We start from the raw sequence: 13,663 nt of genomic DNA on the forward strand, positions 1-13,663 counted from the left end.
TTATTTTTAATATCAACGTATCAAAAAAATATAAAAATAAATATCACCTCGTTTATTGACACAATATTTATTTGATGTATACATTTTTTTTTTCCTAATACTTTCTTATTCTTTTTCTTTCTCGATCTCTCTTTTTTTTCTTTTTCTTTTTCACGCCAGTTCCTTTCCTTAGCTTACTTTTTTCTAATTTACTCTTCATGTATTCCTTGATTGCAGGAATCGACTACTATTCAAAGTTAAAATTTCCAAGAGGGAACCTGCTGGTACAACACTTATTAGACCCGTTATAGTATTTATCATAGTTATTAAACCCGGTTCGGGAATTGACCCGGCTAAAGGGCCGGGTCCCGGGTTTTATGGGTCAACCCGGGTTAACCCGAGTCAACCCATAAAACCCGGGTTATTTAAGGGTAAGGTTAGGTTAAAGATAAGAAATGGAGAAGGGAGGCAGTGAAGTGGGATCCATGTGGCAGTCATGTTGTCGCTTGTTTTATGAAGAGAAAAGGCTCAGCTCAGCTCATCTCCTCACAAATTTTATCTATCCTCTCTTACTTCATCACAGGCAACCAAGTTGTCTTTTTTCTTTTTACCATCTGTTTTGTGCAGGGTTGAACACGACCTGTTGAAGCCCAGAAGCACAATCCTTGCTCCTGTTGCCTCTCTCTCTCCTGAAACTGTGAGTTTGGTTCGCCCCCCGACTAGACGACCAAGACCTGCTAACGAAGAGGAAACGGGTGAGCGAAGAGCTTCGTTTGCTTCTTCAAATCGGAGCCGTCAAAAGGAAAAACAAAATAGCTGACCAGCTCCTCGATTGGATGAGACTGAATAATGAAACGGATCGTACCCTCTTGGAGGATTTGTCTGAGGAGCAGGGAAGGATTCCCTTTGAATATCTAATCTAATTCTTTTTTGCCTTCCCTAAGGCTCACGTTTCAATTGCAGTCCTCCTACCAGCCATTTCTTAGCAATTTTTAGTTATCTTGCTTGCAAGTTTTCTTACATCCCCTTCCAGTCATCAATAATCAGAAGGAAGAAATGGAACCCAACGCCAACCCTCAAGATCTCAAAACCTAGATCTGCAATTATCTCAAGCAGACCCAACTCCAAAACGCCGGGTCTCGTCCGGGTTTGCCCGGGTCGACCGGGTCATGGGTCGAACCGCCGGGTCGTCCGGGTTTTGTCGGGTCGTTGCACCGGCCGGTCTTTTAACAAACCCGAACCGGTCCAGACACCGGGTCGGCCGGGTCCCGGGTCGACCCGCCGGGCCTGTCCGGGTTTAATAACTATGGTATTTATCCGATTTAAATGCGTGATGGTAATGCGGTATTTTATAAAAATATTTTTAAATTAAAAATATATTAAAATAATATTTTTTTTATTTTTTTATTTTTAACATAAACCCATTAAAACTATTAAAAAACATTTAACGAAAATAAAAAAATTAATTTAATATTTTTAAAACAAAAAAAAACAATTTAAAAAACAATTTTTTTTTTAAAAAAAACTTCATCACATAAATAAACATTCCCTGATAACCTTCAGTCAATTTGGATCAACAATATTATTTTAATATTTTTAAAAACAAAATAAAATAGTTCATTTTAGTTTTTTCTTTTTTTAAATAAAAAGATTTTGTTTTTTTAATTATAAATAAACTAAAATAATATTATTTTAAATAATTAAAAAAAAAACCAAAATGATTGGAATTGATAAAATCGGGGAAGTCATGTCGGCTTGTCTCTAACAGTGTCGAAACTAAAGCTGGACAAGATTTTGATACTGTTTGAGAGTGAATTTAATTTTTTTAATTTTAAATTAATTTTTAAAATATTTTTATAAATTAATATCAAAAATAAATTTTATAAAATAAAAAAAATATTTTTCCAATATTTTTTCAAATAAATATCATTTTAAAACAAATTCACAAACAGATCACAAAATCCACGTGCTAGGTCCGGAGAGTTTAACATCCATTTCTGGGAGTTCAATCGAGCCTTTCAGTAGAGACAAAACTTTTCCGAAATTTCAAAATATTTCCTTTTCTTTCGAAAATTAATAATCCTTTTAAACGGCAAAATTACACCCCAAACAGGAGCTCCCAAGTGTAGCCGCAACTTCCCTATAGTATTTCTCCAATCCTGCCAGCCAAGATGTCAAAATCCTTCCAAATCAAATCAAAAACCCTAAAATTGAACCCTTTTTATAATCACTTCACTATATAAATCACCCAATCTTCACTGATCATTGATAAATCACTATTAAACCTTGAGCTCAAGAAACAAGAAATGAAAGCCTCACTAAAATTCCGGGAAGAGCAAAACCCGGTATTTAGAGCCAAAGTGCCACTCAACATCTTGGGTTTACCATTTCAATCAGGAATTATAGCCGGAGAGTCCAAAGAACTTTCTTTAAATCTCTCTACTTTCTTCCAATCTGGACCCTCCATCAAAATCGCTTACCGTCCTAGTGACACGTGGAACCCCTTCTCCCTCGTTATCAAAACCGGAACCGGTCACTTCGGTTCTCCGGTTTCTAGCTCCATGATTATGAGTGCGGAGTTCAATCTATTGAGTAAAGGTAATAGTAATTTAAACCCTAGCTTTATGCTCCACTTCAAGCCTCAGTTTGGGGATTTTTCGATTAAGAAGTCGCAGTCGTCGACTCACGTGAGTCATCTGACGGGGTCGATTCTGAACGGGGGCGCTTCGTCTGATGATCATGGGTCGATTGAGGCCGTTGAGGCTGCGACTCCGACTCCGGATGTGGTTGATGGCGTGTTTTGTGGGAAGAGGATTACGGTTTTGCCACCGGTGACGGCGAGTGCGGTTGCGGGATTGTTTTCTGGTGTGGAGGTTACGGCGAAGACGAGGCTTCCAGTGAGGAGCAAGGCGGTGGTGAGTTTCCGGTGGGGAGTTCGGGTTCCGGCTGAAATTAAGAGTGGCGGTGAATCAACGGCTGGGATTAATTTTAGGACGATACCGGTCTTTGTGATGAATAAGATTGGAATTGAACACGTGGATGGTAGAGATGAGAGGAGTAAGAAAGAGGGGACGACAGGGAAGGTGGAGATGGATTCGGGGAATGCTGAGGTGGCAGAGGCGTGTTTGGGTGTGAAAAGGCAATTAGAGGTTTTGCAGAGTGAGAACGGGCATTTGAGGAAAGCAGTGGAGGAATTGAGTGAAGAAATTGGCGGAGGGAAATTATTAGTTGGGGATTTGGATTCTGGAAAATACGAGAGAAATGGAATTAAAAGCCTCGAGTAGAAAGGAGGAGAAACAATGAGAGGAAGAAATCAATGGAAGGAGATTGAAGAAGAAGAAGGCATTTAAGGGAACTGCTACTAGTGGTAATTGGTCCTTGAAATTACTGGATAGTTATAATTTGGTGCTTAATACATTAAGTTTTTTTTTCATATCAATTTTTCAGTTTATTTAGGGTTTGATGAACTATGTTTTTTGGGGTTTTGGTTGGTTTAGTCATGTAAGTTAAAGATGTAAATTAATTAAAGGGTTATTAGTGTTTCGGATAAGGAATTCGAAATTAACTGTAATTTTATTTATTTTTTGTTGGTAGCATAGTGTTTGAGAGAATCGTAGTAATTGATTTTTAAATTATTTTTTGTTTAAAAATATAATAAAATAATATTTTTTTAATTTTTAAATATATTAAAATAATTTTAAAATATAAAAAATTATTAATTTTTTTTTTAAAATTTTTTTTTGCTCAATTTCTAAAAGATTTATTTATATGAATCCCTTGATTGGCGCATTCAACATTTTGATTTATTAGAGAAATGAAAGTTGGAGCTTTAATTTTGTTTTGTATTGATTATAAACAATTACTGGTACTGTCTCGAGTGTAAACAATTAGAACACTTAATAATATCATTTAAGTTATGTAATTATCCCTAATATTAAATATAATACTCCATATTTGTTTAAGGTATACGAAAGGTTAATATTAATATACCTATAAGTTTATGAACATGAACAGATAATGCAATCATGCGTGAAGAAGAGTTGGGTCACTCTACCTTTCCCAAAAAAATCCAGTGTGGTGTCTAATTTCATTGGATGGGCTTGTTGTCCTCTTTATCTGGTCTTCATTGATACAACTTGGGGGCTTGAACATCACGTCCTAAAACTCAAGTGACGGCCCTGACCATCATAGATTCATCCATGGTGAGTTTGCACTGCATATCCATGAATTTTAAAGAATTTTGCTTCATAAATGCCCAGGATATTATTGATTATAAACAATTACTGGTATTGATTATTTATATTGAATTTTGTTTAAATTCACTACGCCATTTGTTAAATCTCTTAATATTAGGGGTGAGTATTTTCAAACTGATTGATTTTGGTTTGGTTTGTTCATGTTGCTAAAAAACCAGCAAATCTGAAAAATTGATTTTTCAGACATCCAAGAACAGCAGAAACTAGTTCTCAGCATCTGAATCGATGAACCTTTTATAAACGTCAAGCAGATGGAAGGTCTCGTGTAAATGTTTGAATGAATTTCCAAAAATAACACTCAATAGATACTTTTGACCGAGCTTTGTGGCTTATATATACAAGTTTTTTCTAATTAAAAAAAGTCCATGCGAAAATTTAAAAAGCCTGTGCATCCATGTAATAAAAAAAATAATCAATAAACAATAATTAAAAATAAAATTAAAAAAATTAAAAAATAAAAATAAATTATGATATTTATTAATCTCGTAAGATGAGATATTTATCCGGTTATGTTTGCTAAACTTATTTATTTATTTAATCAAACGATAATAGAAATAGACATACGCATTAAATTGATTGAATAAAAAAAAAATATTATACAAGACTGTATATATTAGAAATATTATATGAAAATAAAATATTTTTTATTTAAAAAATAAATTTTATCTATATCAAAAAATAAAAAATAAAATTATAGATGAATCTGTACTTATTGATTTATGTTCCTGTTTGCATGTGCTCATCACTGATGGCTGGTGAACATGTCTTTGCTTTTTTTGAGATATTTTTGGCCTGGTTTTCATTGATGATTATGAAATTTATGATTGAATAATGCTGCCAAAATCCCTAGAGATTAGAATTATATGATAACATATTTTTGCCTGACTCAAAGCCTCTCAAAAAGTGGGTGTGGACCTATTCTCTCAATTAATTCTTCAAAATTTCCTACAATCTTTCCTTACAATTTTTCTGCACATATATTTTAGAAGGTTTATTAAGGAATTTTATCTCCCAGTTTCTTTCTTTCTTTGTTTTCTTTCGAACTGGCTGAGATGTTTTGTTCTTATATTTTAGAAGGTTCTGCTGTTGACAAGCTGGAGGAAATTATTGGTTATGTAAGCATAGGCTACCCTTTTGGCTTAACTGCTTCAATTCTGTTTGGGAGACACTTTGAAATGGAAGGACCTAATTATGATGCTCAGATGGTGGATTTAATTCTGGGTTTCCTTACATCATTGAAGGGATCAACAGCCTCACCAACCAAAACATTGTTGGGTAATTCCAGAACTCAAACACACACAAATTTACGTGGTTCGGCAACTTGCCTACTCCACGGAGCTACTGGTTTGTATTAATCAAGCTTAGAAACAATACAAACAACAAAACAAGGAGGAGGAGAAAATCTTCTCTACTCAACTCAAGCTCTCTCTCTCACGTTTTTCTCTCTGTGTTTTCACTCTTCTCTGCGTTCTTCACTCACCAACACTCCAGCTCTTCACTGAGCATACATATATATTAAGCTAGGAGTGAAGGGCATAAATCATGCCATGATTTATGCCCACCGTTTGCCTCCACTTGTGCTAAGTGGAGATTAGGTATTCCCACTAAGCACATAGTGGAGGTGGGACATTGCTTGTCTCCAAATAGCTAACAATCTCCCACTTGGAGACAAACAATGAAATCATCATTTATCCTTGAAGACCAACTGAAGTTTTACACAACTTCAGTTTATCAAGTGTAACTCCTTTGGTTAACATGTCAGCTGGATTCTTGCTTCCACAGACCTTTTCTAGCATCAGTTGTTCATCGTCTAGCAATTGTCGGATGAAGTGATATTTGATCTGAATATGCTTCGTCCTGGAGTGAAATGCTGGATTCTTGGCAAGGAAGATTGCACTCTGACTGTCGCTATACAAAGTACCTTTTCCATTCAACTTGCCCAATTCCTTCAGGAAACTCTGCAGCCATACGATCTCTTTTGCAGATTCTGAGACTGCAACATATTCAACTTCTGTTGTTGAAAGAGCAACGATCTTTTGCAAGGTAGAACTCCAGGAAACAGCAGTACCTCCTAGAGTATAAACATATCCTGTAGTGCTCTTTCTGCTATCAACATCTCCTGCTAGATCAGCATCTACAAAACCTTCAAGTTTCAAACCACCAGCTGTGAAACTAAGACAAGTTTCCGATGAACCTTTTAAGTACCTCATGATCCATTTGACCGCCTCCCAATGCTGCTTTCCAGGATTGCTCATATATCGGCTTACAACTCCCACTGCATGGGCAATGTCTGGTCTGGTACAGACCATAGCATACATCAAAGAGCCGATAGCTGAGGCGTATGGAATCTTATCCATGTATCCACTTTCTAGCTCAGTTTTTGGTGACTGATCTTTGCTGAGCTTGAAATGATTCCCCAGTGGTGTACTTACTGGTTTAGTATTATCCATACTAAACCTGCTGAGAACCTTCTTGACATACTCTGTTTGTGAAAGCTTTAGTACGCCTTTGTCTTTATCTCTGAAGATTCTCATGCCAAGTATTTGTTTAGCAGCTCCCAGATCCTTCATTTCAAACTGTTTTGACAACTGCTGTTTCAGCTTATCAATCTCCTCAATGCTGGATCCTGCAATCAACATATCATCTACATATAATAGTAGAATGATGTAGGAGTTGTCAAAATGTTTGACATAGCAACAATGATCAGCTTGGCATCTTGTATACCCGGAACTGCACATGAAGTTGTCAAACTTCTTGTACCACTGTCTTGGAGCTTACTTCAAACCGTATAGGCTTTTCTGTAGCTTGCAGACTTGATGCTCCTTTCCTTGCATTGCAAACCCCTCTGGCTGTTGCATGTAAATATCTTCCTCCAAGTTACCATGAAGGAATGCTGTTTTTACATCTAACTGTTCAAGATGTAAATTTTCTGCAGCTACTATCCCCAGAACAACTCTGATTGTTGTGAGCTTCACAACTGGAGAAAATATCTCAGAGTAGTCAATGCCTTTCTTTTGTTGAAACCCTTTGACAACAAGTCTTGCCTTGAACCGTTTACTTCCGTCATGCTCAGTCTTCACTCTGTAAACCCACTTGTTTTGTAAAGCCTTCTTTCCTTCAGGCAGTGTGGTTAGCTCCCAAGTCTTGTTCTTCAGCAACGAACTCATCTCATCCTTCATGGCTAACTCCCACTTGCTTGAGTTTCCATCTTGTAAGGATTCTTCATAAGTTAGCGGTTCACCACCATCTGTCAACAAAATGTAATTCAGTAAAAGTGTGAACCGTTGCGGGGGCTTTATCGTCCTCGAAGACCTGCGAACAGCTGGTTCAATTTGCTCCGCTTCTTCTTGTGTAGTAGCGGGTACAGATATGCTTGAGTCTTCTTGTAAAGGCTCTTGATTGTTGTTCTGCTCAGTAACATCGGGAAGGCCTTCTAATCTTATGAATTCAGATCCTTGTGGACTTGTATCTGAATCAGCCTTATCTGTTTCTGCACTTGATCTGTCTTTGTACAGAACTTTCTCATTGAAGATCACGTTCCTGCTTCTGATAATCTTTCTATTCTGATCATCCCAGAACCGATATCCAAATTCTTCATCTCCATAGCCGATGAAGAAACATTTCTTGGATTTGGCATCCAACTTGTTGCGAGCATTAGAATCTATATGAACATAGGAAACACACCCAAATACCTTTAAATGAGAGAGTTGTACCTCTTTTTCTCTCCATACTTCCTCGGGCAGTCTGAACTCCAAAGGAACTGATGGTCCACGGTTGATCAAGTAAACTGCGGTATGAACTGCGTCGGCCCAGAATGTTTGAGGTAACCCTGAATGCAACCTCATGCTTCTAGCTCGTTCATTGATGGTCCTGTTCATCCGTTCAGCAACGCCATTCTGTTGCGGTGTGCCTGGAATGGTCTTTTCCATTCTGATACCATTAACAGCACAATACTCTTTGAAACCTCCATCAATGTATTCTCCTCCGTTATCGGATCTCAAGCATTTCAACTTCAGACCTGATTCAGTCTCAACCATAGCCTTCCACTTCTTGAATGTTTCAAACACATCAGATTTATTTTTCAGAAAGTAGACCCATACCTTTCTGCTGAAATCATCAATGAAAGTCACGTAATACCGAGAACCTCCAAGAGATGCTACTGGAGACGGTCCCTATAAATCTGTGTGTACCAGTTCTAGCTTTCTTGGTCTTAAGGTCCTGCCAACCTTTAAGAAACTGAGCTTCTTCTGTTTTCCAAGAACACAGCTTTCACAAATGTCTAGATCAACATTTTTAAGCTCTGGCAGCTTTCCCTTCGATTGAAGTACCTTCATCCCCTTTTGACTCATATGGCCGAGTCTACAGTGCCATAGATGTGCTTGATTTTCTGCTTCAGTAGAGGCAATAATGTCTGCAAATCTTGTGGTCATATACAGGGTGCCGGTTTTCTTTCCACGAGCCAAAACCATTGCTCCCTTTGAAACCTTCCACATACCTCCAGAAAAAAGGATTGAATGACCACTATCATCAAGTTGTCCGACCGAGATCAGCTTCTTCTTTAGATCAGGAACATGCCTTACATTTTGCAAGTTCCATATAGATCCATTCATTGTCTTGATTTGTACATCTCCTATACCCACAATATCCAATGGTTGTCCATCGGCCAGATAGACTACACCGTGATCTCCAGCAATATAGTTTTGCATCATTTCATGGTGTGGTGTACAGTGAAATGAAGCACCAGAATCAAGAATCCAATCATCAACAGGACTATGCACAGCAAGAATCAAAGCATCTTGTACCTCGTCTGTAGTGGCGTTTGCAGAGTCAGCTTCAGGTTTTTTCGGTTTTGTGCAATTCCTCATGAAATGACCAGGTTTGCCACAATTCCAACATTCAACCTGCTTTCTGGGTCCGAACTTGCTTTTACTTCTGTATCTTGATTTGGATCTGCCTCTGGATAAGCCTCTATCCTGTCTCCTCCCTCGAGTGTTAATGTTGAGAGCTGATCCTGAACTTGAACTTTCACCTGAGTCTTTCCTTCGCACTTCTTCAGCTAAAATCAAGTCTCGGATGTCATCATATTTCAGTTTGGATTTTCCAGCTGAATTGCTCATGGCTGTCCTCATACCTTCCCAACTGCTTGGAAGTGAAGCTAGCAAAATGAGTGCACGGATCTCATCATCAAACTCAATCTCAACAGATGACAATTGATTTGTAATGGTATTGAAGTTGTTGAGATGTTGTGTCACAGAGGTGCTTTCTGTCATCTTCAAGTTGAACAACTTCATCAGGTGCACTTTGTTATTTGCTGAGGGCTTCTCATACATCCCAGACAAAGCTTCCATTAGTGTTGCAGTGGATCTTTCTTTTGTAACATTGTGAGCAACTCTTCTCGATAAGGATAGCCGGATAATACCCAAAACCTGTCTATCAAGAAGTTGCCAATCTTCTTCTGGCATATTTTCTGGTTTGCTCCCCAACAGAGGAAGATGAAGTTTCTTCCCATATAAATAGTCTTCAATTTGCATTTTCCAATATCCAAAATCTGTTCCATCAAATTTTTCAATTCCCGCAGCTTTTATTTCATCTGCCATTTTAATATGTCTCGGATTTAAATCTGTCAAATCTGACCTTACAGATGTGTCCGGAACGGCCAAAACTATTGGAAACGACACTGAGATCACCCCAATCGGACTTCGAATGGCTCAGATCTTAACAGCAAAGTTTCAGGTCAACAGACGGTGCTGATGAAGCCACGTGTCAGGCGGAAATAGTGTCTGCGAAACACTGAATCAAAACCCACTGTGATGACGTGTCATCCACGTAAGCAATCCGGGCCCACCTTAGATGACGTGGCAAATGCACGCACTCTTTTTTGATGACGTGGCAGGTAATGACGTGTCTGCTGACTGGTCTGATGACGTGGCGGATGACTGTGCAGAATTGCTGGCGTGGCAGATGACTGGCTGCTGGCGTGGCGGGTCAACCCGGTTCAGTTGCAGACAATCGGGTGAAGACGACGCGTGGAGAGCGTGGCGCGAGTGGTCGCGCGTGGGCAGTGCTGTTGTAGGCGCGTGTTGGAGCGTGCGGTCATGCAGGACGTCGGTTCTTCGCCGGGTGTTCACCAGTGAATGCGTCTCTTCTTCCTCTACGCGATGGTAATGTCAAAAACACGTTTTGAGAACTTTTATTTTTGAGTTTGGATCAAACACCCTCTTTTTCAAGAACAAGCTCTGATACCAGTTGTTGGGTAATTCCAGAACTCAAACACACACAAATTTACGTGGTTCGGCAACTTGCCTACTCCACGGAGCTACTGGTTTGTATTAATCAAGCTTAGAAACAATACAAACAACAAAACAAGGAGGAGGAGAAAATCTTCTCTACTCAACTCAAGCTCTCTCTCTCACGTTTTTCTCTCTGTGTTTTCACTCTTCTCTGCGTTCTTCACTCACCAACACTCCAGCTCTTCACTGAGCATACATATATATTAAGCTAGGAGTGAAGGGCATAAATCATGCCATGATTTATTGCCCACCGTTTGCCTCCACTTGTGCTAAGTGGAGATTAGGTATTCCCACTAAGCACATAGTGGAGGTGGGACATTGTTTGTCTCCAAATAGCTAACAAACATTTGCACCACTAACTTGGAGAATCAGCAGAAACATAACTAAGTCAAAGTAAGGTATTGAGAATTGAACAATCGTAAAGAAAATTGTATGGATAGATGATCTGCAATGCTTAAACATAAACGGAAAACATCATGTTTAGATCCAATCCCTTTTTGCCTTCACGTTGACATTGATTAACTTTCATTTTGCTTACATTTTGATCTTCAGGATTGGCGCATTTAGGACGTTTGATTCCAGAAGAAGAATTTGGGATATAGCATTGATCAAGGAAACGTTGGTGCTATTTGTTAAATGCGTCAGCATGTATTTGGACTACAGAAATGAAAGTTTAGATGAATAAGTTCAAGCTATCTCGTCAGAATTACTCCATGTTTCATGGAATCTTTCAATGATTTGAAGCATCGGACATCAATGCAGAGTCCACATACATCACATGTGTACCTGAGCCCACGAAAATATTAATTACACACAACACAGTTGTAAAGATCATGTTCCCATCGGTTCCATGAAAGAATCAGTTGGTTTTCGTGATATTGCCATTTTTTTCGCCTGGATAATTCTATGCAGGTTTTGTCAACAAAGAAATTACAACTGTCACAACTATAAAATGGAGTTGAGAGATTGGTAACATGCACCCATCACACTTTAGATCATCATCAACCTTGTCATTAAGGATTAGGTTATGTTTATGACTCAAATGCTTGATCTCTTCAATTATTCTCTCCTCTCCATGCTTGATCTCTTCAATTATTCTCTCCTCTCCATGCTTGATCTCACGGACAACGCGAAAGCTAGGTACCATGAATTGATCATCAACAGTCACTTTGCTCTTCTTCGTTTTCTTCTACAATCTCCGTTGTAGAATCGCCATATTCTATACTACAATTAACGTGAGCAACAAAGTCACAGTCTGGGCAATAGTAAACTCCATATTCTGTGTCAACTTCCCGACGGAAAATTCTACAGTGCTTCTTTATAGATTTGATACATTGTTGAGGATGATAGGTGTGGATGATTTGGGGATGATGGTGCAGTACCGTTTTAAGGGTGCGTGGCAGTGAAATGCATTTTTTGTGGACCACGAATTGACACATGGTGCACATGAAAGGCGAGCACTCATCTCCATCTGTGCCGCATGCATTGCAAGTGAAGGAGATTAATTTGAGTGAAAGTGGATTCAGTAGGCGTCTAAATTGATGTTCATGCCGCATGCATTGCACATGAACATCTTTAAGCAGTTTATCGGATTTTCATATACTTGAAAAGCACACCAGACAAACGCAGACAATAAAAACATACACTGATGCAGATTGGGCGGGCTCAGTCATTGATAGAAGATCCACATTAGAATATTGTACTTAAGTTTGAGGAAATATAGTTACATGGAAAAATAAGAAACAAAATGTGGTTGCAAGAAGCAGTGCTGAGGTAGAATATAGGAAGAGAATTCTTGAAGAAACTGTGAATGCCTGTGAATATGTCAACATTAACCAAGCTCCCGTTTCTTGTTTTTCTAGCCTAGAGATCTAATCTTTATTTTGATTTCCTAATTTGTGGCCTTTCTAATTTGGTGATCTCCTCTACTATTTTATCTTGTAACCATATCTATTAAATGAATAAGAAATAAAATTCTTCTTCATCTTCCAAAAACCTACACACACAACACAGTAATAGAAGAAGAAGAAGAAGAATTCATGGATTCGTGCATCGGGGAGTCTAAAAGTCATGTGTAAACGCCTATTACCTTCATATATGGGTATTTCCTAAGAGCACATTCTGGATGAGCATCAAAGTCGTATTTCTCACAACGGTAGAATCAGAGCTTTATGATTTTCACAAATTTGACAGACAAATTGGTAGTCATTTGGATCATTATAGGTGAGAAAGAGAGGATGGTCATCGTTCATGTGTCTAGCTTTACATGGCAGAGTAGCCCATTTATTACAAGGGTTGAAATCGCAATCCACATTAACTATTCGATTGATTTTTTTAAAAAAAATTTAAAAAAAAAATTTTAATTTTTTTTTAACATTATTATATTAAAACACAAAAAACAAACAAATTCTTAATAACAAGAAGGCTAGAAATGTTGCTAGCAGCATGCAAAGGTTGGAAATTTTTAATTGGACATTTTTTAATTGGACATCTACAAAATTGAAGCAACAACTATATGAATTTGAGACAAAAGATTGATATATGATTTTTTTTCTTAAATAAGTAGTCTTGTTAAGGGTATAGTTTTATTTTTACTTTTTACTTTATCCAACTCAAATTTTATTAGAAGATTTTAAAAGTTTTATTTTTTATAAAATTAGAATTTTATAGTCTTTTAAAATCAGTAAGACTTTCAAATAAAAACACAAAAAATCTATCACACTTGTAATATTTTATTAGTTGATTTAGAATTTTTTCCTATTTAGTTTAAAATTCTATTATTATTATTTTAATTTTATTTCATATTTTTTTAATATATAAACACTATAATATTATATATTAATTAGAGAATTTTAATATAGTGATTCTACTCGTATTACTTGTTTTTGCCGCTTAAAAAAACACAGTAGAAGTTTCAAAAGCATTAATTATTTTTTTAGAGTACAAAGAGCTTTTTGTCTAAATTAAAAATCAATCAGGTTCTAAACTGTCTCGCCGCTGATTTATCTTGTCTAACCAAATAATCGAAATGGGATTTGAAATTAGATAAAGAAAATCGAGTCTTATTCTTATTCTTCTTTAAAAGAAAAATTAGATGAGTGTTATTTTATATGACAACAAACACTACCTTCAGGATGG

The 13,663-nt window shown here is 37.4% G+C and overlaps 1 protein-coding gene across 1 annotated transcript; it reads left to right on the top strand.

The window, feature by feature from the left end:
* The first annotated feature begins 2,024 nt into the window (after positions 1 to 2,024).
* LOC112324476 (uncharacterized) lies at positions 2,025 to 3,544 on the top strand. Its single transcript, XM_024587334.2, has one exon. The coding sequence runs from the start codon at positions 2,286 to 2,288 to the stop codon at positions 3,261 to 3,263; it is 978 nt and encodes a 325-aa protein (XP_024443102.1). The 5' UTR covers positions 2,025 to 2,285; the 3' UTR covers positions 3,264 to 3,544.
* Positions 3,545 to 13,663: the final 10,119 nt, after the last annotated feature.

The sequence above is a fragment of the Populus trichocarpa genome, chromosome 16 (genome assembly GCF_000002775.5).
Source record: "Populus trichocarpa isolate Nisqually-1 chromosome 16, P.trichocarpa_v4.1, whole genome shotgun sequence".
Taxonomy (NCBI): Eukaryota; Viridiplantae; Streptophyta; class Magnoliopsida; order Malpighiales; family Salicaceae; genus Populus; species Populus trichocarpa.